At 38.6% G+C, this 26374-nt stretch overlaps 1 protein-coding gene across 5 annotated transcripts in view; it reads left to right on the top strand.

Annotated features, from left to right (window-relative positions):
• The window catches only part of LOC130172390 (protocadherin-9), a 189950-nt gene extending 166684 nt beyond the window's left edge, over positions 1-23266 (top strand). For 3 of the 5 annotated variants that reach the window (XM_056381099.1, XM_056381119.1, XM_056381111.1), the window contains one exon: positions 21173-23266. In XM_056381099.1, the coding sequence (XP_056237074.1) occupies positions 21173-21543 (371 nt within the window). In that variant the 3' untranslated portion in view covers positions 21544-23266. Of the gene's footprint in view, positions 1-9365; positions 9637-21172 lie in introns of those variants that run through there. The other 2 variants (XM_056381136.1, XM_056381128.1) reach the window with 2 other exon arrangements.
• The last annotated feature ends 3108 nt before the right edge of the window (positions 23267-26374 follow it).

The following is a 26374-nucleotide window of genomic DNA, read 5'->3' on the forward strand; positions in this document are numbered from 1 at the left end:
AAATAATTGGTGAAATGAATTTATTAAGCTGTACAGTAACTCAATAATTGTGATGTTGTGCTCTCTCCTTTAAGACCCCCCCCCCACATGATCTACATGGACCAAGATAGGCTTGATCTGATGTCAGTTTTTAATCCTACTTAACATTTTCTTCACTGAATTTAAAAGTTTGATATTTTTACATTTTCTTCAGTCGACCACATTAAAAAAATATATATGTCTGCATCTATGAAGCAATGGAGCTCTGTGCTTTTGTCAGCTCCATGTCATGTATATCTGCTAATGTCACCAGAATTATGGGAATATAGGATATCAAGCTTCCCTGCTGTTGTTAGAGACTAATAATCCTGCTTTAAATGTGTATTCTCCTGCTGCAGTAGAATCGGTGCCGCACTGTTGTGTATTGACGGCCCCGTTGGCTGAGATGATGATACGCGCAGGTTAATCTAGCAGGCCTTGTTGTGGTGGCACGAGATGAAGGGGAGGATTTAGACAGGGCTCTCCTGATGCCCCCTTGTGTGTGCTAATTAACTGGTACAGATTGTTCCCCTCACCCCACTGCTTCCCCACACACAACAGTCCAATGCAGCCTCTCACTGCCTCTTGAAAACACACAAAACCTTGTGTTCTTTACAAACTCTTGACACTCATTGTTGGATATTCAGGCTGGTTCACCTTCTAATGAATTTTCCTGGGACCGAGGGGTCATGTCTTTAAATAAATGCAATTAGAAGTGTCAAAGGCCTTGACACAACCTCATGTTATACTATTTACTCTTAATTACTCCTGCTTTCAGCTGGTCAGGACATTCTGCCCATGACGCTTTTTATCCTGACTCAAATTGTTCTACCTTTGACCCATCGTCTTCAATAGTAAAAAAACATTTAAGGCTGAATTTATTCTTTCCCCTCTGAATCACCATTGGCTGAAGAAAAGAAAAAAAAAAAAAACGTCATTTTGGTTTTATTTCACATTTTAGGCAGGAAGCTGCCAGTGTTGAAACAAGTTTTTACTCCAACCATTTCAAGCACAGTCAAGCACTGCATAGGTCAGAGCCATAATGCCCTGAAAATACTTTGAATAAAAATATTCATGTGTTACTACAAAGCATATGTGTTATAGAAGAAGATGGATTTTTTTCTTTCTTTTTGCTGTAAGGTTTCAAGAGCACCTGTAGGCAGGTTGAGGAGGAGGATATCACTCAGGCATGTGTCATTCAAGGGGCGAAAGGGGGGGGGTTGTGAAGTATCTTTTGAACAGACAAGTTTTTACTCTTGATGAGTAACTCTGCTGTCCTGACTTGAGTGGGAAGTTCATTCCACTGGAGAGGCATGAGAGGGAAGAATCAAGGCCAGGTGATGAAGTAATGACAAGGTTACCACCAAGAATGTGCAGCATTTGGTAGAAGCAGAGTGCGGGGCTTAAGGGCTTTTGTGTGTTATTTTTCTGCATGTAAAACGAGCCCTCCTGCACCTACGATAATTTGCCAGTGCACTGTTGTTGGAGTATCTTCTTCATTCAGAGAGATTCCTCTCTCTCTCACTCTCTCTCTCTCTCTCTCCCTCTCTCCCCCTGTCTTTCAGTCTCGCTCTCCCCCTCCCTTTTCATCTGTATCTGTGAAAGATGAAGTCTTTAAGACCTACACTAATCCTGTCATTATGCTGTCGTCTTCACTGACATATGTTATCTTCTCACTTTCTTGGTTATCCTGTGGACTAAAGCAATTATTGCGCTGCAATTGAAACGTTGAGTAATTAATTCATTTGCCATGTTGAGCATACTTGGTTTGATGCCACGCTCCAAGTGTGAGATGAGTTTGTTTATGGGTCAGCTGTAGTGAAGGGTAAGAATAGCAGTCAGGATTTTATGCATCTCTTGGCACCACCCAAGGCCATGAAGTATATAACATGCAGAGTAATGTCATTTAGACCTTGGCAAGCTTCTTGTGGCCCACTCAGGGGACTATCTCGCCTCCACAGTGCTATCTCTCTCATCCTCCCCTATTCCCTCTATGTCTCCCCTGCCTCTTCTTTTCATCTGCTCCATTGCTGCATGCCACATTGTTGTGTTCTCTTTCTTTACCCTCTTCCTATTCTCCATTCTCCCCCCTTCTTTCTTCTCGTCACTCTTCCTCTCGTTCTCTTCTTCCTAATCTTCTGCCCCTCGCTCTGCACATCCTCTGCCTCCTGGTGCCTGCCCGTCATCTGCGACCAGCATGCCACAGAGCGCCGCAACACACTGCAGTGCCATGATCCAGAAACCCCACATTAACACTGGGATTTCACCCAGAGATTATTTAAGTGTGGCATGCCTGCCAGGCAGGGTTCTTCTCTGTAATCTCTATAGCCCCATGAATAGAGTAGAACTGGGAAAGAGGGGATTTGGAGGAGTTTGAGGGCTGATTGGGTTCTAGAATGGGTACAGTATGGGCTTTTAGGCATTCTCAATATTTCAGTTCCATATGGAGTTGGATTTAGGAGGTGGGGGTGATAGCTCAATGTGTCACAGAGAAACTGAGGTTAAATCCCTGGCAGAATGATCCTCTTCTTCTCAGTTAGCTATGTATCCTTCTGAGGTTTGCAAAGTAATTTAATTTGAGGTAATTGTAGTGAGGATCCATAATTAAAAGGATTAAAATGCATGCCATTTATAGATGTGCTAAAGGAAATGAAATGATGAGGCCGCTGGCACCGTTTCTGCTCATGCCCCATACATGTCTTTCCTTTCATATCCACTCCTTTGTCAGTGAATTCAGATTTGCATTATTTAATGTGTCACTGGAATCAAATGTAGGATAAAAATAACAACCGCAGACATACACAGCAATGACAACACATGTCTGGCTTCTAGCTAAATATTACTGTCTTGTGTAAATTTCATTTCACTTATTTTATTTTTTAGTCACTGGCTCATACTGTTTCACTCGTGTCTCAGGAAAATGTGTGTCCGTATGTCTACGCCTGATGACAGAGCGTGTCCTCGACTCAACATGGTCATCCTCTCACAGCGGCAGAGGTCTTTGACCCCATCAGAGAGTCAGAGTGCCTGCTGATTTTTTGACATTGAGAGGGGAACAGATAAAGCTACTCATCAAATGGAGGAATGGGTTTTGATAGAGTGCCATTTACAATTTACTAGCTATTCCTCACTACTCCAGCTGCTGAAGGCTTTCCTGCTGTCATTTATTTTGGAAAATAACAGTGTTGCCAACATATTTTTTTTTTTTTTTTTTTGTATCTAAACAAACTGTTTTTCCTCTTAATCATAAAGAGATTACAAAGGAAATACAGATGCTGAATGAAAAGAATAGCAGAGAAAAGGATATAAAATATTGTAATATTTCAACCTTCCTCCTAACAATGTATTACAATTGTTTTCATTCAATCGCTTAGGTTTTTATGATGTTTGATGGACACAATGTAATGTTACCAGTGTCTATAGAAGAAAATCAGTCACTGTCCCCTCAAGACAAAAGCTAAAATCAGAGCAAACACAACTTCCTACCCTTCTTACCTCATTACCAAAAACACTCAACCAATCATCAAATGTCAGAGAAACTAGCCTACAGTATGATGATGTTTTTTTTTAGGTTTTTTGTTATAATTACCCATGTGATGGTGCGAAACAGCTGCCTGCATATTACCTGCTTTATATTGTGTTTGTTTTTTGTTACGTCAAAAACTGAGTAAGCTGAAACTAAATGCATTTCTGCACTAAATTCTAAAGTGCAGTTTCATATATATACCTGCTGCCAGCTGTCTTTGTTACTACCATGTAAAGGCCCAGCTTTGCAAACACACTATACCACTGGGGTAAAACTAAATCACTCAGACTTCCTGAGGTCACTTTAACCCCTCTCATCTTTGTAATTTATGGAAGCTCATATTCATCCGTCTTGTAATTTCATGTTTCGGTGGCATATGGTGGGGCTGTGACATGTGCTCCAAATTCACCTGAGTGGTGTACAAGTCTGCTTTCATCCTCATGCTCCATGCTCTGCTCTTGCATGCTGGAAAGAGCCATTACAATGGGAGTGGCAGGGGAGAGTCATGATGGTGGGCACAGATGTAAGGATTTATGAACACCCCGATGTTTGGCATTTACACAAGGCAGAATAATGCAAATATTCTCTTATCATCACTCCCTCAGCGAGTCAATAAGAGAACATAATCCTTGAGATTAGTTTGATTGATTTGTTTCTTTCAAACAGGATTCAGAATAGCAAGGTTGTTATGATCTTTCTTCTTTATCGAAACAAGTGAAATGGAAACGGGAACGTACACTGAAAGCACAATGTTATTGCGCAAGTGCCTTAGTAAGAGAAATGACAGAATTGGAAAAAAAAAAACTTTCAATTGTTCCTGTGAAAGTGATCACATTTGCAACATGCATATGAGGTCATATAGTGAATTGTGACAATGACGAATTGGCCCTGAAAAAGTACTGCACTTTAGCACAGTTGAATGTCATTGCTAAACTGAAAAACTCAAATGTACATTTATAAGGTGTATTTCTTATTACCACTAAAGAGCCTCAAAAATAGCACTATCTCATTAAACCTTCTGTTGATATTTGTTACAGAAGGCTTCTTATTGGCTGACGAAGACGCATGAAACTCAAATTGCTGAGAAATTAAAAAAACAAAAGTGGGAGTGGGAGTTCTAATGAATTTTCCATCTTTTTTGCTTCATCCAGATGGTTGTTACATCCCACCATATCTATTTCAATCAGGACAGTCTTATAAGAGGAATGAATGAAATTCGAAGTAAAATAGAATTTATTGAGAACAGGAGGAAAAGACTTTAGCATCTAGATCCTGGCAGGAAGTTGCTCAGGAAGTTGCTCACCATGGGAAGCGGTCCGTAGGAGTCGAGACACTGGTGGTGGTGATGAGAAATGGAGCTCGCACATCTTAATGAGAGGGAAACTTTAGATAACAGGGTTTGATTAGACATGGCTAGGCATCCACAGGTGAGGTGTTGAAGTGTTGAAAATGTGTTGAAATGACAGCAGAGAGAGAGAACACTTTTAAAGTTTGACAGCTTATGTGTGATTGGCTGAAAGCCAGTGTGTCAGATTGTGATTGGATGAAAACAAGAATGAACTGGTGGAGTTTAGTGATAGGGGGAAAGAACATGTGACTTAGGAGGCATGAACTTTTGCTAAGCTTCATTCCTTTTTTCGGCGATCATCAGAAAAGATGCTATCATTTTGTTTGTGCTGGTTGTGCTTTCTAAAGCAAATCGTTGTCATTTCCTGGAGCTTTACTACGTTTTAGGTATTTCATATTCATGTATTGATAGATGTTTCCATCATTTTGTCCATCCCTGCATACACTCTATCACTCTGAAAGCTGAGTGATTTGCCAAGGAAAGAGGGATGACTGCAGAGGAGCCTCCCAATGTACTGTAGGTAACAGTTTAAACGTCCTTGACAAGTGCACAGTTTGCAAAGGAGCAAATTTAATTTCCATGGTTTGAAATTTCAAAGGTATCACCTGCTGTAATTGCTTGACTAGGGAATCCATAAATCATTGTTCAGTAAGGTCATCTTGTAATTTCTTCCCTAATGCTGGCATTTATTTTCCTAGCATCCTCTCTTTCTTCTCATTTAATCTAGCCAGGTCATTTGAGAGATTAATTGCTGCCATCTTCAAAAACAACAAATTAGTTTCACACATGTTCCGACATTAAGACTGAGTAACCACACATATCAACACCTATCCAGTCAAAAAAAAAATGTTGTACTACATTGCAGCTAGATGTCACACGAGTTTGTCACTGTTTCACCTGCTTCAAAGCAATTATGATAAAAGTGGTTTAAGCCGAGAATGAGATACGCGCTTCATGCAAGACAGCACATTTTAAGGTCTGCATCTACTTAAGGCTAAAGCGAGTAGTGATATGTTTTTCTTTTCCTTTTGACATTTTGCCTTCAGGAACCCCATCAAAGGTCAGAAACCATATCAATTAAATCCATGTTTATCATTATCACACTTAATCACTGCTTTTCATCCATTCCTCTGTCCAAAAAGGTGAAAATGGTAAAATTGATCATGGCTGTTTCTAAAACTCATAGAGCATCTTTCTGTAGCCTCTTACAAATCACAGTTCTTGCTGTCTGTTGTCTCCCTATTTACGGTATAGATTCAAACTACAGCAACTTTGTAACACTGTGCACACCAACGCACTAACAGCCACATCTTGACAGCCATAAATTACAGTTCTTTTTAGTTATATGTCAAATTACATCATTATAATTCAAATCACAGTGCGATGAAATAAATCAGTCCTTCATCAATAACTCACATTTTCAATCCGTTTGAACCTGTGAACCTGAAGTTTCTGACTTCAGGCTAAAACTTAATCAGATGTAATGATGGAAAAGCTTTGTCAGAATTATGCACACCTGTTAAAGGTAAATAAAAAAGACAAACATGTGGCTTTTAGTCTGTAGAATAACCAAAACACTGATCAACCACGAGCATCGCTGCATACTGTTGCTCACTACTGTGTAATTACTAACTAATTACACTTAGAAACGCGTAGATAACAAGTGCTGTTTTTAAGCTACTGCTACAGGCAAAACAGACTGCTGTTTACCCACCTGCTTGATATCTAATATGACTGTAAAATAACTGATATCTATTTATTTCATTATTCTTAATTTTCTTCCTTTATTCACTTTTCAGTGGCAAGATTGAAATGCTTTAAACATTCAACATAAAAGCTTCTTTTTTTATCTGCTTTGAATACAACTGTGCTGTTAATAAGTTCGCAAACAGATTATATCATATTTTCCATGTGTATTTCACAAAACATTTTTTTATGTGTTGGTATAGATACACTGATCATATGTAGGGACATATTGTAGCTCCAGTCCTTCTCACAGATGGAGATTGGAAGAGGCTTCTGGGCTGCACAGCCCTCCTGCAAGGATGTGATGGACACTTAATTACTTGGCTGACAGAAGTTATTCGCCACCTGCACCCAACAGGGGTCTCTGCCAGACCCTGACCTCCACTTCCTCCCAGTGCACCCACCAGCTCACAAAGCAGATTTATGCATATGGCTATCACTCATATTTCATGTTATTAATGTCAGCTTTTTTATTTCCTTTGTGTTACTGCTTTGCTTTGCTGCATTTTTTTTCAAAGCCAACACATGCACTGAATGTGGAATATGTGACTGACATGTTTTTCGGTGACGTGATGAATCTGTAAATGCCATTACCACTCATTGATTTACCTTGTTAAATCTATATCAATCAAATCAGTGAGGACTTTCAATTGAATTTTCCCACATCTGTAGTGTGTCTGTGAATAAGGCATTAGAGAAGACATTTTTAAACTTTGAGAAAGTTGATATGTGGGTTGTAGGTTAAAACTGGCATCTGTTTAAGAGAAAGTAGGGATTTGACCATTACACTTTCAACATTAGGAAAATTTCTTGACTGTAAATATTTTCTACTATACAACACCGTTTACCGTTTCGCACTCTGCTTCCCCATCAGTTCATGTGATGCTGTGGCCTTAAATACATCATCGCTATTTTTTGTTAACACCTTAACACCACTGGAGCCGAGGCAGATGGTTCTCAGTGTTGAAGAGGAGGTGCTAACTTTTTCCATCACTGCCAATTTAATGCCTGAACAACTTGCAAATTTTGACACATTCGCTCACTGAACGGGTAGACAAAGTTGCGAACTACATGAGGCGATGAGCTTATGTTTAACTGCGAGAGACAAAAAACAAGGGCGGGTAAACTGTTGATGGCATGCTTGCAAGTAGCTTAAATCCTCCCTTTAAATGAGAGAGGACTTAAACTCGCTGAACATGATTAGAAGAGTACAGCATAGGTATCGTATGCACAGTCCATATATTGTATTGATGACCTTGAAACACACTGCTTTAAAATGTGTGTTGTTTTTTTTTTTTATCCATTTAATTCAGTGCACTTTTAATAGACGGTACGGCACTATCCTTTCCCTCAGGTAATTATGAATAAATGTATATGTAGGCAGAGCATGCTCTGAAATTACAGTTATTAACAGAGAGGAGATGTACCTCAACATTGCAATTACAGAGCTCTCGGGGGATTAACAAGTTTCTGTTTTATTATCAAATTCCTTCAGGCTCAAGGTAATGATCAACACAGAAAATTACATGTCTCTCTGTCACTGCTTCACTGTAGAAACTACCTGTCTGTTTTCCCACTCTCTTTCTGTCTCACCTCTCACTCTTTCATTTTTCTCTATTACCCTTTTGCTGTACCTCTGCAAGTAAGCAGTTACTGTACCTGCTGTGTCCCTTTCCTCTTTATGCTAATGCGTTATGCTTATGACTACGTGTGTGGGCTTTGCTAGAAGAGCACATGCCTGGAAAAGTACTCCAAAATAATTTCATGAATACCTAGCACCCTATCTGTTACACTGCCGTTGCTTTGGCCCGCAGACGATTTACTCGTCCTTGGTGATCATTCTGACTCTGATTCTTTGTTGAGTTGTGATGAGTGACTCCAGAAGGAGGGCACATCATTTAAAACTTTCAAGAAACCACACCAACACACAAGTGATTGACAAGAATTAGAAATCTTAATCAGGGAAAGGGGTCATTTTCAAGCATAAGCTACTAATTACATCAAATTACAAGTATCCTTTTTATTGTATAAGAGGGCTTTAGTGTTATTGTCATACAATCTCTGTATGGAGCCATAAAAGGAAACCATAATCTATAATAATGCCCAACTGTATGCATTGTGGTAAACCTCAAGGGTCAACTCTGTCTCCGACAAATTACGTTTATATGCAGCTCATTTGCAATAGCAATTTAGTGATTTCTATGCCATTTTACTGGCAATATTGAGTGCCATTGTAGAAAGCAGTGTGATCATATACCACAGGGCAAGGTAAGGCTGTGAAGGTTGCAGAGATGAGAGGGCGGTTTACTGTGACATCAGACACGCTGAGAATTGTATCACATCTTATGGTGGATGTCAGTGAGGATATTTGTAATATTTATTATTATACTATGACAATGACCTTTACTATTGTGGTGCTAGGTGTCTTTCCTGAACCATTCTGTACTTAATTTGGCATAACCCTAAATATTCTAGACCATAACTATCAGACTATATCAATACATACAATTTTAGATACCAGGTATTTTAAATTAGTGCTGTTGAATAACAAAAGTCTACATCCATTAGATCTGCCGTCCAGTTTTTTACTCATGTATAGTTTCCCATAAACGCATCAAACGCTGAGATTATGTTTTTGTGTACAGTGATGAAATGTAATGCTCACTCATCATGATGCTTTAACAGCAAAGCGGCAGTGACAATCTCTTATTTTCTCATTCCTTCCAGATTAAAATCAATACTCACTGTAAACCACAAAGAGCCTCATCACTAATAAAAACATGAAGACGCCGTATAATACAGCACTGTGGAGCAATTGGACTGAACCACTGAGCAACACCGACACTTGCAGATGTGACTTTCTGACATTTAGATAGTTTGATTCCCTGATGTCTTGTATGTATAAGGAAAAAGTGAATTGCTGTCATGGTGCACTGTTACTGTGTTACGAGGCCAACGCAATCATTATCCGTATCTGTTAAATTACTTACACCATCGCAGCCACAGCAAGCGCACAATGATTAAAAGATGATGATCTTGTATTGAATTTGAAATCTATTCCTCATATCTCAAATGTCAACATTGGAGACTGTGTGTAGGTGTTGCTTCACTCTGTGTGTTCAAGGCAAAGGCTTGTAGATTCTAGATTAGTTTTTTGCTTGTTTTTTTTTTTTTCCAACCGCATTAGCGAGGAGGCCTGTCCATGAAATTTGGCGTAGATACCGCATCGTCCAAAGAGGATGAATTTTAGCCAACTGTAGATTAAAATTCACACTTACCCAACTCTTCACTTTTCCAAATGGAGTGTGAGAAAAAACTAACATACATTATATAAATATGATTACAAGATGAAAAAGTGTAGGGCTAGTGTAAAAAGTGAATCGCGTATCTGTCTCATTGTTATCACCAGTTACACTAAGGATCTTTGACCTGAAATGTATTCGATCCACTGTTGAAATGAGCAGGCATACTCACTGACTTAGAACAGAAATTAGATTACAAGGTCAGTGGCTGAGTCTAATGCAGTGGAAGATTAGAGAGGGAGAAGAAATCATTTTACATGGCTATTGTTGTCATGGGGACTGAGCACTCGCACTGAGCTGTGTAAATCAGCAATTTAAAATGTGTTTTTGAAAATCTGTGTTGCCATCTTTTACTTCGCCATGCAGAAAACATGAAGGACACATGTGAACTACTAACAGAACGAAAATGCCTCCATTTTTGTTAAGCTATCTCTTTTTTACTCATTTAATTACTAATTTAATTACTATATCTATATTGTGTTGAAAGTGTAATTTGATAGATAACTTGTGTCACTTGGCATGCCACTGAACCAACTCAAGCAATCACAATAACTGAGTTATAGTATTAGGGATGTGCTTATCTCAATGTGAAGCATAGGGATAAGCCATAGCCCCTTTCAGACACTGCTAGGTCTCAACAGTGTGCAAATGTTCAATAACAGTAATGCTCACACAATATTTGTTATCTGCCTCCCTTACCTATGCCATGGGCAGTGAACATAAAATCTGCACTGATTTCTTTGGTATCCAAGCTATAATAGCAGTTATTCAGTCACAGTTATGGAATGACTCATTCATGTCATATATGGATGGTTAAATGGATGGACGTGGATAGATGGATGGCAGCACAGATAACTATCAAACTGAAAGTCTGGATGTCAAATGTGTTATGTGTATCAGCAATGGCAGTGCTGTCAAAACAGCCTTCAAACAAGCCTATGGAAATTATTCTCTTCCACTTTTACATTTAAAACTGAGATGTTTGTATGTTGTTACTTCAAAATGACACAATGATTTTGTATATTGCATTTTATCTGTATGATAAGTCTAAAGAAGACCATGAAGAATTTATGCACTGAAAAGGTATGTACTATATGTAAACAACCACAATGCACCGTATCAAATGTATAGACCTTGGTGAATTGTATTCCTGGCTGTCCTTTCTTCAAACGCTTCAGGACAGAGATAAAACAGCATTATGCAAAAATGCATGTGTATTCTATACAGCAATCAGCCACAACATTAAAACCAGTTATGGGTTTTAATGTTGCGGCTGATCTGTGTATAATCCAAATGTGAACAAGGTAACAAAGCTAGAGTCAAATTGCAATATGTGCCAAGTCATGCAAAGCAGTGACAAGGAATATGCAGAAACATGGCTAAAAGAAAACATTACAGCAAAAGGCTAAAAATGTTTTGGATTGCGGTGCATGCAAATGTAGCGAGCAGTCCATGGGGGCTTGTTTAGTCCCTGCAGTGCAGTACAGATGCCCTGCCTCACTTCCCTCCTAGGAGGCTTAGGTTTGAGTTGCTTGGTCACAAAGCATTGTTCCGTCTAATGGTTATAGACACAAGTTTGGATGCTGAGGCAAAGAGGGAAGATGTTCCGTAGCTTCATCTCACCATGAAGGGGGTGTAAGGTGTTTTCTACAGTGTAGTTCAGTTTAGGCTTCATCCTCTACTGGTGCCTCAAACCCGCACCAGTTTCACCAGTGTGCTTTTTGTTGTTTGTTGCTTTTTCTAGCACACCACATCAGAGATCGGTGTTCTGGTCTCCCCTAATTGATATAATATGTAGTGTGTTGCATGCACTAAAAGACCTGAGCCCCATGAGAACAGTCTAATCTACCCTTCTTTGGTTCATTCCTCCATGTTATCAGCACAGTACAGTTTGTTCTTAATATGAAAATCCAAGCACATCTACAACAGTACTGCCACATTTTCATCGTACTTACTGATACTGTGTTAGTTGCTTGTTTCTCTGTAAGAAAAAATTAAAACTTCCACAAGTAGGTATGTCAGTAGCTTAAAACGGTAATTGGGATTGGGGCTGATCCAAGCATTCTTGGATTGTTATGGGCAAAGTAAAGCCCGATCCATTTTGGATCATTTGTTTAGTTTGCTGTAGATACTCCAGCTGTCAAACTCTCCCCCACTGAGCACAATTAAAACACTTTCCTATTTCTTAATGCACTGCATTTTGAGTAGGTGCGATAGGTCAGCGTGTGTTAGCGCTCCATTTTAGCAAGCTTTGTTAGGTTCACCACACTTCTACAGGGCTGCTGTTGGTTAAACTGCATTTGAACTTTAGTATTTAGTTCGTTCATGTGGGAGTCCGAACACATCCTTTTCAACCTTTCTGCTAGATCAGATCCATAATGACACTTATCTCTCCAGAGATATATTATACAAAACACTACAGGATATTATGCAAAATATGTTTGCTATGATTGAGGATGTATTTGTGAATGTAGAGTTACTCAGCTTTGACTAAATTTCAGTTTAGGTCAGTAAAATGTGTGCTGTGCAGAAGTGTTATATAGAAGAATAAATACAAATATAAAAAAAAATAAAATTTGGCTCCATCTGGGCAAATAGGCAGTATTAAATTAAAGGACTCAGATGTGGATAAGGCCCAAAAATAAACGTGATTGAATCTGGAGCTCCTTTGTCTTTCAGCTGTTGAGCTGATGGTTCTTCTTGCTGACAAACTCTCCTCCACCAGTCTCCTCCACTCCTTCTCACTGCTGCGGTGTCATGCCGAAGTCAGAGCTGCAAATGAAATTTGTGGTGGACAGTAGACGATGAGCAGGAAAGGTCAGCGTCTCTTGGAGCACCCATGTGCTATTACTCTGCAGCATATCTGACACTGTGCTCTGCAGAGTCTGTGGCCTGTCCACAGAATCTGATTCTGGACAACCAAAAGCTTTTTCCCAAAGCACGAGAGACCAGATGGTTTTGATGGTGTCAGAGAAGAAAGTATATGATTCATACTGTATTCACACTTTATTGAAATTCAGTATAGAAGTCCAGATTGTACTGTAATATGTAGAATTTGAACTGAGCAATGCTTTTGAGAATACCATTGACTGGCACTACAAAACAGCAACAACAACACTATAAATGAATAATCATTACTAGTCATAGAGGAAACATCAAGTTAGTTTTTAAATAAGTTTAGAAAGAAATGTATTGACTCCTATAACAACTATTTAATTTTTAATTTCAGTCTACTAAAATTCAAAAACTTTGATAGAATATTCTACTTACAGTGGATGTGAAGTTAACCCCTAGAGTGGTGCAGTGGAGTTAAGAGAGAAACACAGAGTGAAGAGAGCACTGGGGGTGAAAGGAAAGAAAGCAACGGAAATACGCCTTGAACTACGTGGGTTTTTATAACAAGTAACATATAAAAGGGAACAACTCATCAGAATGGGTCTTTACTGTGACATAGTGGCAACAAAGTTACATCTCTAAATGAGACTCAAGGCTGTAATGGAGGTGAAGTAGAATCACGAAATATTTAATTGTGTCTCATGTGAATACTATTTACCAAATGATCTATTTTGATCAAAAGACTAAGAATTGTGTTTGTCAGTTGGAGGCATGGGCTGTCACGCACTTGCCGTTTTAAAGCGCTGTAGGCAACAGACCCACTACTGTACAATTACTGCTTTACAATGCTCCTCAAAATATAAATAATGACGCCAATCCTGCAACCCATTAGTACAGTGTAAATATTACAGAAACAGACAAGACTTGACACACAATACAGTGATGCTTCAACAAAGGACTGAATAATAAGTGTGAATATGCATGTTAGATTTTTAGACAGAAAGGAACTTTCACTAATATAATACAGCATAGAAATGTATATAGATATATCTACTGTATCTGGTATGTGTATAGCCCATTGCTTTTAAAAAAAAAATCAAGTGACTTACTTTTTGGCAGATGAAAAAAGTTGTTCTTCAGCGTCATTTCCATCATTAGCACATGTACTTTCTCTCACACCATGCTGTAAACAGCACTTTTAACAGGGAAAATATTTGGGTCCAACAAAAAGTACCTTTGGTTGAATATTTGAATTACAAATTGATCTGAGAATAGTTTTAAGTAAGGTTTAAACCACTAATATTTATCAGTGGTCATGGAAATTATGTAAATGACTGTCATTTTTTGACAGGCTTTGTGCTTTTGTTTTTTCTTACTGTTCCTCACCTTGACTTCGCTTTTCTGTCTATTCCATCTTGCTCGCTCCTTTTCTCTATCTCTCTGACCACCCTTCACTTCCATTCTCGAGCTTTGTCTTCTCTTTCTATTTCGACTCCCTCCTGCCCTTCATCTCCTCTCAGGAGAAGCTGCTGCCTGGCCTCAAAGGGAGCACTAGAAAGGATCCATCAGCCAGACTAGTATTCTCTCGAGGATGCATCCAGCGTGTTGCTCTGTTCTTCTCTGCTCACTATCATATCCATCCAACCCCAGATAGCCTTTACTGTAGATCACAGGACCTGTTTTCAAATTTGCTGCAAAGCTGTATGGAGCTGTAATTCTATTCCTTGTTGGACACCATACCTCTCACACAATTCCCCCAAGCTATTTACAATATATTTGCTATTGGTGTGAGGCAGACAAGCTGTGTTTATAATACTGAATATCATTATATGCCTTGGTGTATACGGTGATGGATTGGTTGTGTATGTACATGTTTTGTATGTTTTGTAATGGAGGATGAAAGGTTCACGAACAAAACCTACAGCACATTCAAAGTATAAAGAATTAATCTGCCAGTCTTTTCTTGTGGGTTTTTGAGCAGCAGTTGGAGACAGCGGTATGGCACTTTGAGCCTCCATGTTGGACCAAAACAAAGCCTCATTCATTCCCACATAACAACATCTGGGCATGCTTAACAGCATGGATAAATAAACAAGCCCTATGGACACTAAATCCCCCGCACTCAATCACTCTCACTCCCTCTCCACACGTTCCCCCTTGCCGTTCTGAAGGCTGTAGGTTGTTGGTGTGGGACTGGCACGTCAGCACTGATAGTGTGCATCCAATTAATTAGCCAAATGTTATCTCATTAGTAATAGCCGAAAGACTAAAACAAGAATACTCCCTTACAGTTGCAAACAACCTCTGGCCAAAAATGAGGATGCTTCTCTCCTCCTCTGTAACCTCTGTGGTCTGTTGATGCTGAGTAGGAGGACTGAAAGAGAGGGATGTGAATGCTGTTTGGTCAAAGTGTCCATCGATAAACAGCTATTGCTCATGGCTCGCATTTATTCAACAGCTTCTACAGAATTAAACAGACCAGCCCCCAGCTCATCCTAATGACTCCATTTCAGGAGGCAATCTAATGGTTTCTTTGTCTTTAAGTTATCTGTCTTTGTGGACATCTGCAACATTTGCACAGTGCTGTAAGCAAAAGTCAGCACCATCTGACACAGTTCTGAATCCCTTGCATTCCTCAACACCTGTGCCTCAATGTTATTTAAAGCACTCAGGGGCTCTACACCAAACATCAGCCACCGGCTATTTGTGTGTGTGTGTGTGTGTGTGTGTGTGTGTGTGTGCGCGCGCGCATGCGTGCGCGCGTGCGTGTGTGTGTGCAGGAAGAAACTTGACTTCTTGAGCAGAGTAACCATGAGCAACGAGCTATACACAGAGAAAGCAGCACTTAACAATGTGGCAAAGTTTTTTGTTTTGTCAGTACTGACACACTCATTAAAGACTGAACGTATTATGGCAAATAAAATATCTATCTATCTATCTATCTATCTATCTATCTATCTATCTAGTGACACAATAATGATAAAATGCACATGTCGTCTGTTATTATAGAGGTAGAAAACTATGTTCACAGCAGAGCTGTAGTGCTTTTATTATATTCTTAAAATTCCCATAAAAGACAAGGGACTTCGCTGAAATTCAGGTGTATTTGCCTCTTGATAAAAAAGTAACATATACAAACAGAAGCAATGCACAAAACTCACAAAAGAGTTAAATTTCTATATTTCATTGGGCCGAGGAGCATCTATTTCAGACGTATGAGTTTGTTTGTCGAGCAGGTATACAATGGTGTACATGCCCAGCGGCCTCTTATCTACAGTTGTAGTGTCATGGTGTGTCGGTGCTTATCATCTGTCCACACTCTTCAAGGTTTCAGCGGTGGTAGCAGGATATCACTTGACACCCTCTGGGCTTTTCCAAGTCCCATGGATTTCAGCAGTGACAGATTCTTGATTACGCTATTTGCATGTACAGCTATGTTACCATGCATCAAACAGAGGATTAATACATGGGAATAACCAAAATATGAAATTCATTGTCACTGACAATATGCTCAGTCACCAGCCTGTTCACTATGGTGATACATGACATGACATGTCATTCTGATTACAGAGTAGGAAATGAGGCAAACAAGCTTATTCTTGGACACAAGATAATCAGAGAGGAAGCTAGCTGCTAAGAGGTCTTGATGGTCAATGTCTGTCAAGTAAAGTCACAGAGGGCTATTACTGTAACAGGCAAGATTATCATGAAGAGCTGTGCAGGGAAAACAAGTATACAAATAAGGATTGTGTGTGTGTGTGTGTGTGTGTGTGTGTGTGTGTGTGTGTGTGTGTGTGTGTTCATTATGTGGATATGAAAAAACTGGACAATAGTAGGTCAAGCTGTTTTAAGTCAATGGCAAACTGCAAAAAAGGAAACAAATAGAACACAATGGCTATTAAGGTGGGAGTTTAGGTAGGTACAGACTGTGCTTCATAAACAGGTACTGTTTGTAAAAAGGCTGCTCCAGAGGGAGGAAGTTCTCCCTCTTATAGTGTCCTTTCAATTAAATGGACCAAAATATTCCTGCACACAGTTAAAGGTAGGACTCCATCTACATATGCATAGAGAGAGACTGAGGCACAAGTAGTTTGTTGTATGGTGTTTTGGTTTTGTTTGAAATATTTGGTCTACTGAATTTTTACTTTAAAGTGTGGAGTTGGGCTCCTGGAGAGTGATATGTCACAGTATGTTATTATACAGGGAACAAAAGAATTGCTTTTTTTCTCAGTTGGTAAAGGAAAGCAGGTATTCCTATCCTGGTGATGTTGCTGAAGTGTAAATGTGTCATTTTGTGGTAAACAGTGCCAGAATGAGAAATTTCAAGGAAAAGCTCTAGACCTGGATTTTCTTCATATTGATATCCAATATTCAATAGTTTGCAGGCTGTAGGTTTGGTAAAGTTTGCATTTGTACTTCTATCACGGGGGGTGGCAGAAGGTGGACGTGTCAACCATTTATCCATCATATTTAGCCATCTATGACGACTTTTCTGCTCACTTGCTAACTCGATTTTACACACTAGCGATCATTTCTCATGTAATCAGCCACCCATGCCTCCTAGAAATTACATTCAATTATTACTAAATTACTTTCCCAAGTATGTTGTAGTGGCAATGTAATTGCTGGCTGGTTTATGTTCAGAGGCAACCGAAAGCACACCACTGTCACACCAGAAACCAGGGTTCACATCCAGAGTCCTGTCTGTGCTTTGGTTTGTCTAACAAAAGTGCTTTCTTGAACACAAATATGTGGATTTATACTTTTAATAATGTAAAACAATAGCCAGTCTTTGCATGTGCCCCGTGGCAGCAACAAAAATACCCTGTAGTATCCCTGGTCGGGAACCACTGGCATCTATTACATACATAATACAGGTGTAAGTTTAGAGTCTTTTAAACTTATCAACTCTATACCTCAAGTGGTCTTTAAATCAGGCATTGTCTCTATAATGTCTCAAACAGCAGGCATGCAGAGATTAGCAGGGAAAATGGCTGATTCAAATTATCCTCTGCTGCCCACTGGGGCCACTGATTGTACCAATCTACATGCAAATGGTCATGTTTATTACACCATGGGAATAGCAAAGCACAAAGTGTCCTTGATTAATGACTGGCTCGGCTTTTGTGAAAAAATGAAATACAGAAATACAGTCATCTGACTCTGTTGTAAACAATGCACAAACTTCCAATACCACATACAGGTATACTATGATTCACAAATGAGTCAAGGTTTTTTTTTTTTTCTTTTGCATCATCTTTATTATTTTTCAAGTCCGTCAGAATTAAAAAGTTGGAGCAAAGGCCACCAGTGACATCACCATTATCACACCTTTATTATAGTCATTTACCTAAAAAATAAAAACTCACATAAATGGCAGATCTCTAAATAGTTCTTGTGCTCTGCACTGCACACCATGTTCATGTTTGCAGTCCTTTCCTTTTCTTCCATCTCTCTTCCCTAACAGCTCCCCAGATGTCCGCTCACTCGTCTACAATCTCATTTGAAGAATTCATCTTGCTGTCTCCGGGGTACTACATATTATTGCTCTCTGTGGTTCTTCATGCAACTATGATAATGTGTGTCTTGGTTAGACTCCTCACATGCCAATTATGGGTGCCTGTTATTGTGATGGACTCCACATTCATGCAGAAGAGTGACTGACTCTCACTTCAGGCTGTGGCTTTCCTCACATCATATATCAGAATGTGTTTTCAAAGCCGGAGCCCAGTGTTGAGGCAGCAGGGCTTAGTGGGAATATGAGGACATGTTCTTGTTAAACTAGAATTACATCAGTTCATATTGTCTTACACATGAATGACCCACAAAGACCCTGTCATAAAAACACAGCAAATGAGCCAATAGGTCCTTTTTCTCTATTCATAATTGTAGGCATAAGCGTAGGGACAGCACAGAATTCTTCTCTGTGGGAGAACTCTTATTGCCCATGCAAAGATGAGCTTTGTGAAGTTTATGATAGAAAACATATATACTAAGAAAGTTTGACAAAACAAAATATATAAATATGTATACGTTGTGCTGGATAATCCAAGAAAATCCTAGTCAATTAAAATTACCCAAAGATGGAGTTTCACACATATTGAATTGCATTACTTTTGTGGCTGGAAGATTTTATATCACAATAAAATAAACAATTGTACAACGTAATGCAACCCAATACAACAGCCCTGCAACTGATATCACCTTTTCAATGTTTTATTGTTTATCATTTGATGAGACTGCATCTGAAGAGTGTTGACTCAACTCAGTGGTTTATAATTGCTGAATTGTAAAATAGTCAACAAATCACTAGATGTGTTTACAATAAGAATCTAGAAATATTCTAGCCTTATACTTTGAAATCACTCAAACCATTGGTGTGTTAGAATTGTTCAAAGACAAATTGATTAACGTTAAAGCTAGCATTAAATTGTTTTTATACATATTATATTAAGTTCTGTATTCTTTCTATATTGGTCTGTAAGGTAAAATAGTAAAAACAGCACATTCAGAGCAAATGTATTGTAGACACACTATACAAGTGGTTGATTGGGTTTACTGGGTTTGCCAGAGTGAATGTGCCATTGTTTTCCAACAACAGTAAACAATGTACTGAATTTGCATTCACACCAATCGCTGCAAAGAAACAAAGCAAAGGTTTCAGCTGAGCTTCAAAACTTCATTATTCATGCTTTGACCATGAGGGAGCAGGTTGAACCTCTGGGAGTGAACCATAACGACTGGCAAACCAACACAAACAAGCTGCAGAGTTGGTTATTGATTCTCAATGGGATCGGCACTAACAAGCTTTTCACATTACAATAAGTCCTTTGATTCAGTGTCAAAAATTATTTAATGGAGCTTAAGTAGCTATTTGTTTAAATTAATTTCATCATTTAAATATTAATTTAAACATCAATTTGCAAAAATAATTTATAAGCGTACATCTGATTTAATCTGTAACCACTCAACTAACCTACTGTATTAAGTTTCACACAAAGACACAAATATAAGCACAAGATTTCTCCAATATTTTCTCCTCCTGTAATAAGCTAACTCTCAAATTGTGTAAATTTAAATTAACAAGGAGAAAAACAGGTCCAGGCAGGAAATTGAAAAAATAAAACCCTTTGAAATATTACAGATCTTTCCCACCAGCCAATTAGCTGTTTGTGAAGCAAAGGGACAAATTAGGACAAATAGTTAACGTTTTCTCTTTTAGGACAAAAACAGATGAATTCATTACCTTTTGAGTCTTGATATACAAACACAGACAGAACTGTTTGTTTCTTTAAAAAAAGGAAAGTGAAACAGACTCAAGGGAGTAGATTTCCTCAAATGGCAGAACTGCATTACAATTCATGCATTATGCAGGTTTTTCTATCAAATGAGATTTAAACAAATACCTCCTGCAACACTGACTTGTTTGATTTTTTTTGTCTGAGTAGTGATACATGTTCATCAGAGGAGTAGCCAGATGGCAGCTATGAGCTAGGGAGGAAAGTCCTGCTGATGACTTGTTGTGATGCAAATTGAAACTCAACATTTTTTTTTTCTGTCTTGATTTTGGGGAAAGGGGGTTAGGATCATTTGTGCTGTGAAATCATTTCTACTGAAGAGAGTACCATCCATCATTCATACTCGAGACATAGTGAGGAGCTTGTGCCATTGGCCCCCAGGCTCTAGAACAGACTCCCTATTCGCATAAACATCAATTTCCAACAGTGTCTGAGAATCTATTGATATCAACAGGGATTTTACATCTCATGCAAATAGTAACTATTTATAGAATAGTGTATTGTATCAAACAATTTCTTAATTTATCTGAATGATTAAAATTCATAGATAGAAGAAGAAAGAGAGAGAGGAAGAAAGTTAGTTTGTTTGTGATGTCTACTTACAGGGTGAATATTATTTATCAAACATAACTGCAGATGTTCATTGTATTCTTATTAGGGCACCTCTTGATTTGTCTGTGTTTGCGGTTAAAAGAATAATAAAAAATATTGTAAAAAAAAAAAAGAAATCAGAGGAAAAAATGTGTAATCTTTAATTTATACTGTATCATTGTAAAAAGTTTCACTGCTTCAAGTTTTTACACATTTCTGGCTTTGTCTGTAACTTTGTTTTTTAAATTTATACCTCGAATGTATTCTACAGGTACATGGTATTAATATTGCATGGGTGATGGAGATATATTTCTATTATAAAATTCTGTGTGAAGAACTAATTACATTGTGTTAGAAACATCACAGGGTTGACTCACTATGGGACTGTAACAAACAGGTAATGATGCTGTTATTATTGTTAATCTCAACATATTTTGACATGTTTCTTCTTCTACTCCATCTTCTTCTTCTTCCTCTTCTTCTTCTTCTTCTTCTTCTCCTCCTTTAGATGGCCCCCTGGGACCTCGTGGCCTAGTGGAAGCTACAGAGATGTGCACACAGGAGTGCCTAGTCCTGGGACATTCAGACAACTGCTGGATGCCCCCGACATTGGGAACATACCAGCAGCCCAAGTCGCCTGTGTCCAGCTTTGGGTCTCAGAGGGAGTGGGGTCCCAAGGACAAACTCCTCAATGGACATACTCTGACCAGAACCTGGAAAAATGATAGTGGGCGGTCAGAGCATTTTGGTGACAGGAAGCAGTTTGGTAGCGGAGAAGGACACTTCACCAGCAGTGGTATGGCTGATATTCCATTAGTGAGTCTGAAGTCCTGCCAGCCAGCCTCCTGCCCAGATAGCCCGAAGGACCAGCAGCTATAAGACGGACTTTGCTTCTGCACTGTGTGACGTCCTTACACCTGGACCCTTCAAACAGACGAAGCTACTCACCTTTGCACCTCTCCTTGTTTTATTCTTTTCTTTCTTGTTTCATCTCTTCCCACTTAAGTTGGAGCTTCTGCAGTGTGATAGCCACATGAACTATGTAGGCCACAAAACTATAGTGCTTATGCTGTGTTCTCTACAAATTCAACTTGACTATGGCTCTAGAAGGAACCTTTTTTTTTATGAACCTCCATTGATTTCTTCAACGACGTACAGTAACATTTTCCGTCCACTTCATGTGCGATTTGGACAAGTTGGAGGAAGGACACGTGAAAAATTGAGAAAAAGAAAACAAATTACAAGAAGAAAAAAAAACTACTATGGCTGACCAATATATACAAATATTTGTTGTGTGGTTGTTATTGAGTTGTTCAGGACTATATTAATCGACACAATCAAAGAAAATGGAATTACATTTCAGAAAGTGTTGTTCTAATGACACTGTTAGTGGACACTTGTTTATTCTGTCATTGTCTGTGTGTTTGTAAATAAGACTTATTAACCACTATCATGTATCTGTAATAACCACAGTGAATAGGACAGTTCTTGGCTGTTGTTATCATAATGGCTTGTCATCAGGATTTGAGATTTCAACTGGAAAACGATCTATAATGTGGCATAATGTACAAGAAGAAAACATTTACCTAATTCTTTAAAAACCCTATGGTTGATTTTGAAACAAATTTCCATCCCGTAATATACTCAGTGTTGCCCATATCTCATGATGATTTTCTTTAAGTACTGCAAAACCACAGGCAAACCTTTTTTTAAAAAAAAAACATTTTGTATGAAGGATGTCAGTGCTCAATATGTGCATTATAAGAATGAAAAGCTCTGAAAGCTCTCCTCTATAAACTGATTTTGAAAGTGTTCAGTACAATTAAATAGCAATATATTTGTAAATGGCTAAATGTTTTATCTAATGTTGATCTTATTACTGTATAGATTTTATTCAAATTGTGATTTGACTGAGTGCAATCCCTCAGTAGTACCTGCAATTTATTGACATGTGTATATATTATTTCCACAGACTATTATTTTCCATATGTAAGAAAACACAGGTTAAGATAACACTTTTAATCACTGTGCCTTCATGAGGTTTCTTCAAACACTGAATTGTTCTTATTTCAATGACGAGAACATGTTGGCTACAAAGAATTTCCTGTCTGATAATGAAATGCCTTATGCATTGAATGTTTGCCAAATTTAGAGACATAATCACACAGATACTGAAGTACAAAAATCAAGTCGTTGGTACTGAAGCAAAACAGAGAGGCATGTGCCAGATTATGGGTCAACCATGAAAGATCATCTGTCATTCCACTGTCTGAAAAGGTTTGTTTTATTCCACAGCATGGAAGGCAAATTACACAATGGAAAAGCATGCTAAAAGATATAGCTTTTGAAACTAACTTGATCATTTTTGTGTCATTTTATTTTGTTGGAATAGAGTTGATTTGTGCATTAAGGAGACATTCAGTTTGTAAAGCACTTTTCATATTTATGTCACGATATAAAGAACTTAAGTGGGATGGAGTGATTTGCTTATCGCAGTATGTTTGTCAGTTGTGAGGGTGTTTGACATCACAAATACTGAAACAGTTAATCCTTGTTACTACTCTACAGGTATACAGCTACTGCAATAAATGTTTTAATTATGTGTATGCTTAATTTGTGTACAGGATGATCACCTCAGGAGTTCTGTGTCTGTTTTCTCGAGATGAAATAATCTTCCCAAATAATTTGGTTCAAAATGTTATCATAAAATACGGCAGTAATTTATTTCTAGAGCACAGTACATTGATGAGGTACATTCCAGCTTTTCTCAATTTTGGGAGTCATTTTCTTTTTTGTAAGACAGCCAGTTTCTTTCCATTATCTGATAGTCATTGAAGTAGACCCATATCTTTTGCCATCACAATACAACTGGACACAGCATTTACAGTTCATTATAAATTTTTGGCTTTAAAACGAGGACTATGGTGGTAAATATAGCAAAGAAGATACAGATTAAAACCGCCTTCAGGAGAGTGTGTCCTTTTGAATAATATTTCGTCCTCCAGTTTACAAGGCTTCAAAAAATGTACTCTTGGGTCACAAACGGGGCATACAAACTCTCCAGTACAATAATGGAGCAAATCCTGATGGAGGCAATTCTAGGAAGGTGAAATTTTTGGAAAGAGGTTGCCATGGAAAAGCAGAGTTGAGCCATTCAAAGGAAAGCTTTCAATTTACTCGTGAATTTTCTTTCACGTCTTATTGTCGGTCTTGAGCTTTGGTTAAATGCTGAAATAATAAGATTTCAAATAGAAGATGAAGAGCTCAGAGATTGGGACGCTGAAGGTGAGCTGCTGCTCTTCCTTTGAACTGGTGGAAAGTAAGGATACCTGGTGGAGACACAGCAGGCAAGCTGACTGAGGAGAGGCTGTGAGACACAGGTTATCCTGGGGGGGGGGTGTTCAGTAGAACTCAGTTACACTGACATTCACCTCCTTAAAGCTCGTGACTCACTCCATTCATTCACTCCTCTCAACAGAAAATACACTTCTTCTCTACAGTGAGCAGTAAATTGAGATTTCAGACACTTACAGCATAAATCATCATCATTTGGTGTCATTACTGAGTTGCATGATAATTCTCACATCTCAAAAATATTATGCATTGCCCTATAAGATTGTTAGCAGAAATCAGTGTATATTCCATGTATAAGACTTTTTTGTCCCATTGTGGGAATTATTAAGGACAGTGTATAGTCCATCAATTTCACTCTCAGAATGTGGACACTCAAATAAAAGAGCAGATCATAAATATAGTGCACGGTATAGTAAACAGGGTCTGGTTTTTGACAGACAGCCTGAAGCTTTGGCTTCAAATCTGACATATTTCTCTTATTATTTATTAAGAGTTTAACTCTGTTATTCTTCCTTATCAGGACTGTGGTTGTGGTGTGGTCAGATCAGATTGGCAGTGGCCCAACCATCGACCCACCAACCACATCACATGATTCAAATGTTGCTAAATCCCAAATGGTGTGCTCATGTAGGATCCCATCATAGGAAGCTGATTGAGAAAATGTCAAAATGACAAAATGTCATCAGAGGACATTCCCATATGCACTAAAATGTCAATCATCACACGGTTTCATCTGCAAGGTTGTCTGCATCATTTTCCACAGATGTTTGGATAACAGTGCAGCACTGTGCTCATCAACTCGCAGACAATTCAGAAACAAATTTGCATGCTACCACTGGCCACTAATGAAGGCCCAGACACCCGGCATAACTGGTGAACTAATTATATTTTCTTTATTCTTTTAGGTTTCTCTTTCTCACTGTAACCTCATTTGATATATTTATCAGCTGTCGCCCAATGGACCTGCTTAAATTCTTATTTGCCATGCTAGCTATCGACTTGGGCAAGAATAGTTTCTGAGAAGCTTCAAAGCTAATTGCCTTGGAAGTGTGGGGGGAAGTAAATTAGTGTCACGCCACAACTAAGAAAAAAGGTTCCCAATCGCATTTCCTTTTTATATGGCTTTGAGAATATTTTTCAGACAGGGAAGCCTCCATGCACAAAGTGGAACAGAGTGAATGTTCAGTGGGGAATCAGTCACAGAAAAGCCGTGCACTTCAGACAGAAGAAGAGACAACTCTCCACAAAGATACAGTAGACAGAAACAGCACCATCTACATATTTTGAAGGCAATATTTGAAGATAATAAGAGCACAAATTAATGTTGCTCTGCTGCAACACTCCGCTTAGCTTCATTTCATCTAATGAATGTGGGAGAATTCAGTCTGGATCTCGACCACTCTAACAGATCCTGTGGCCTTGTGAGCCTAAATATCTTCAAAAAAGGAGGAATTCCTATTTGGCTCATTGGAAGAGGAGCTCTATGGGAAGCTGAGATCTAAAACTGGTTACAGTGGAGCTTTAAAGGGACCAAGTTTCTCTGTAGATCGCAGTCAAAAGGAGGTAAGAGCTGTGCTGCCTGAAGCTATGTAAACCGAGCTGTCTTCCTTGACCAGATAGGTCTCCCTTTCACTCACACAGTAGGTATCTGCACTTCTATGCAGCATTGTGAGTAAGGTTAAGTTAGGCAGAGATTCGCAGGGGTTTGAAATGATCCAAGGCAATTGAAAGAGATTTATGAAAAGCTTACTGAGCAAAATATAAGCAGCAGTGGTTTTCCACAAGGAAAGCTAAATTATTTGTGCCTGGGTTAAGTTTCTAGGCAAACCCTGAGAATTTATCTAGTTTCATAACACTATTATTTTAAATGTTGTATTTTAGACACAATACACAGTAAAACACACTATCTTGCTATTAATTTTGCACAAGCAAATCTCACATCAAACCCCATATAGGCTGGAACAAACATCACAGCGTCAATGATTTTGATTTGCAAATATCTACATGCTTGAATATACACAGAAGAAAAGTACTAACAGTCTTTTTCTTTAAAATAAGCCAAGCATACACTGCACATGCATGATAGTCTGTCCAATACTGTATGCCTATTGTGGATAAACCAAAAGAGCATATTCAGCAGCATCACAAAGTCATAAAAAAAACAGGAATGGTCTGTTCTGGCCTTTAACACTAGATGAATGTGCAGTACCATGGAAATCGGTTTACAAATGGAGAATTGGAGTTGCACTAATGTTCTTTAGATATGGATACATTTTCTTGTATACAGCTGACAGCAGAATATTTACAGATGTCTGAGTACACACAAAGTAAGCCTCCAAGTCACATTCAGAGATGA

Source organism: Seriola aureovittata, chromosome 1 (genome assembly GCF_021018895.1).
Source record: "Seriola aureovittata isolate HTS-2021-v1 ecotype China chromosome 1, ASM2101889v1, whole genome shotgun sequence".
In the NCBI taxonomy this organism is placed as follows: domain Eukaryota; kingdom Metazoa; phylum Chordata; class Actinopteri; order Carangiformes; family Carangidae; genus Seriola; species Seriola aureovittata.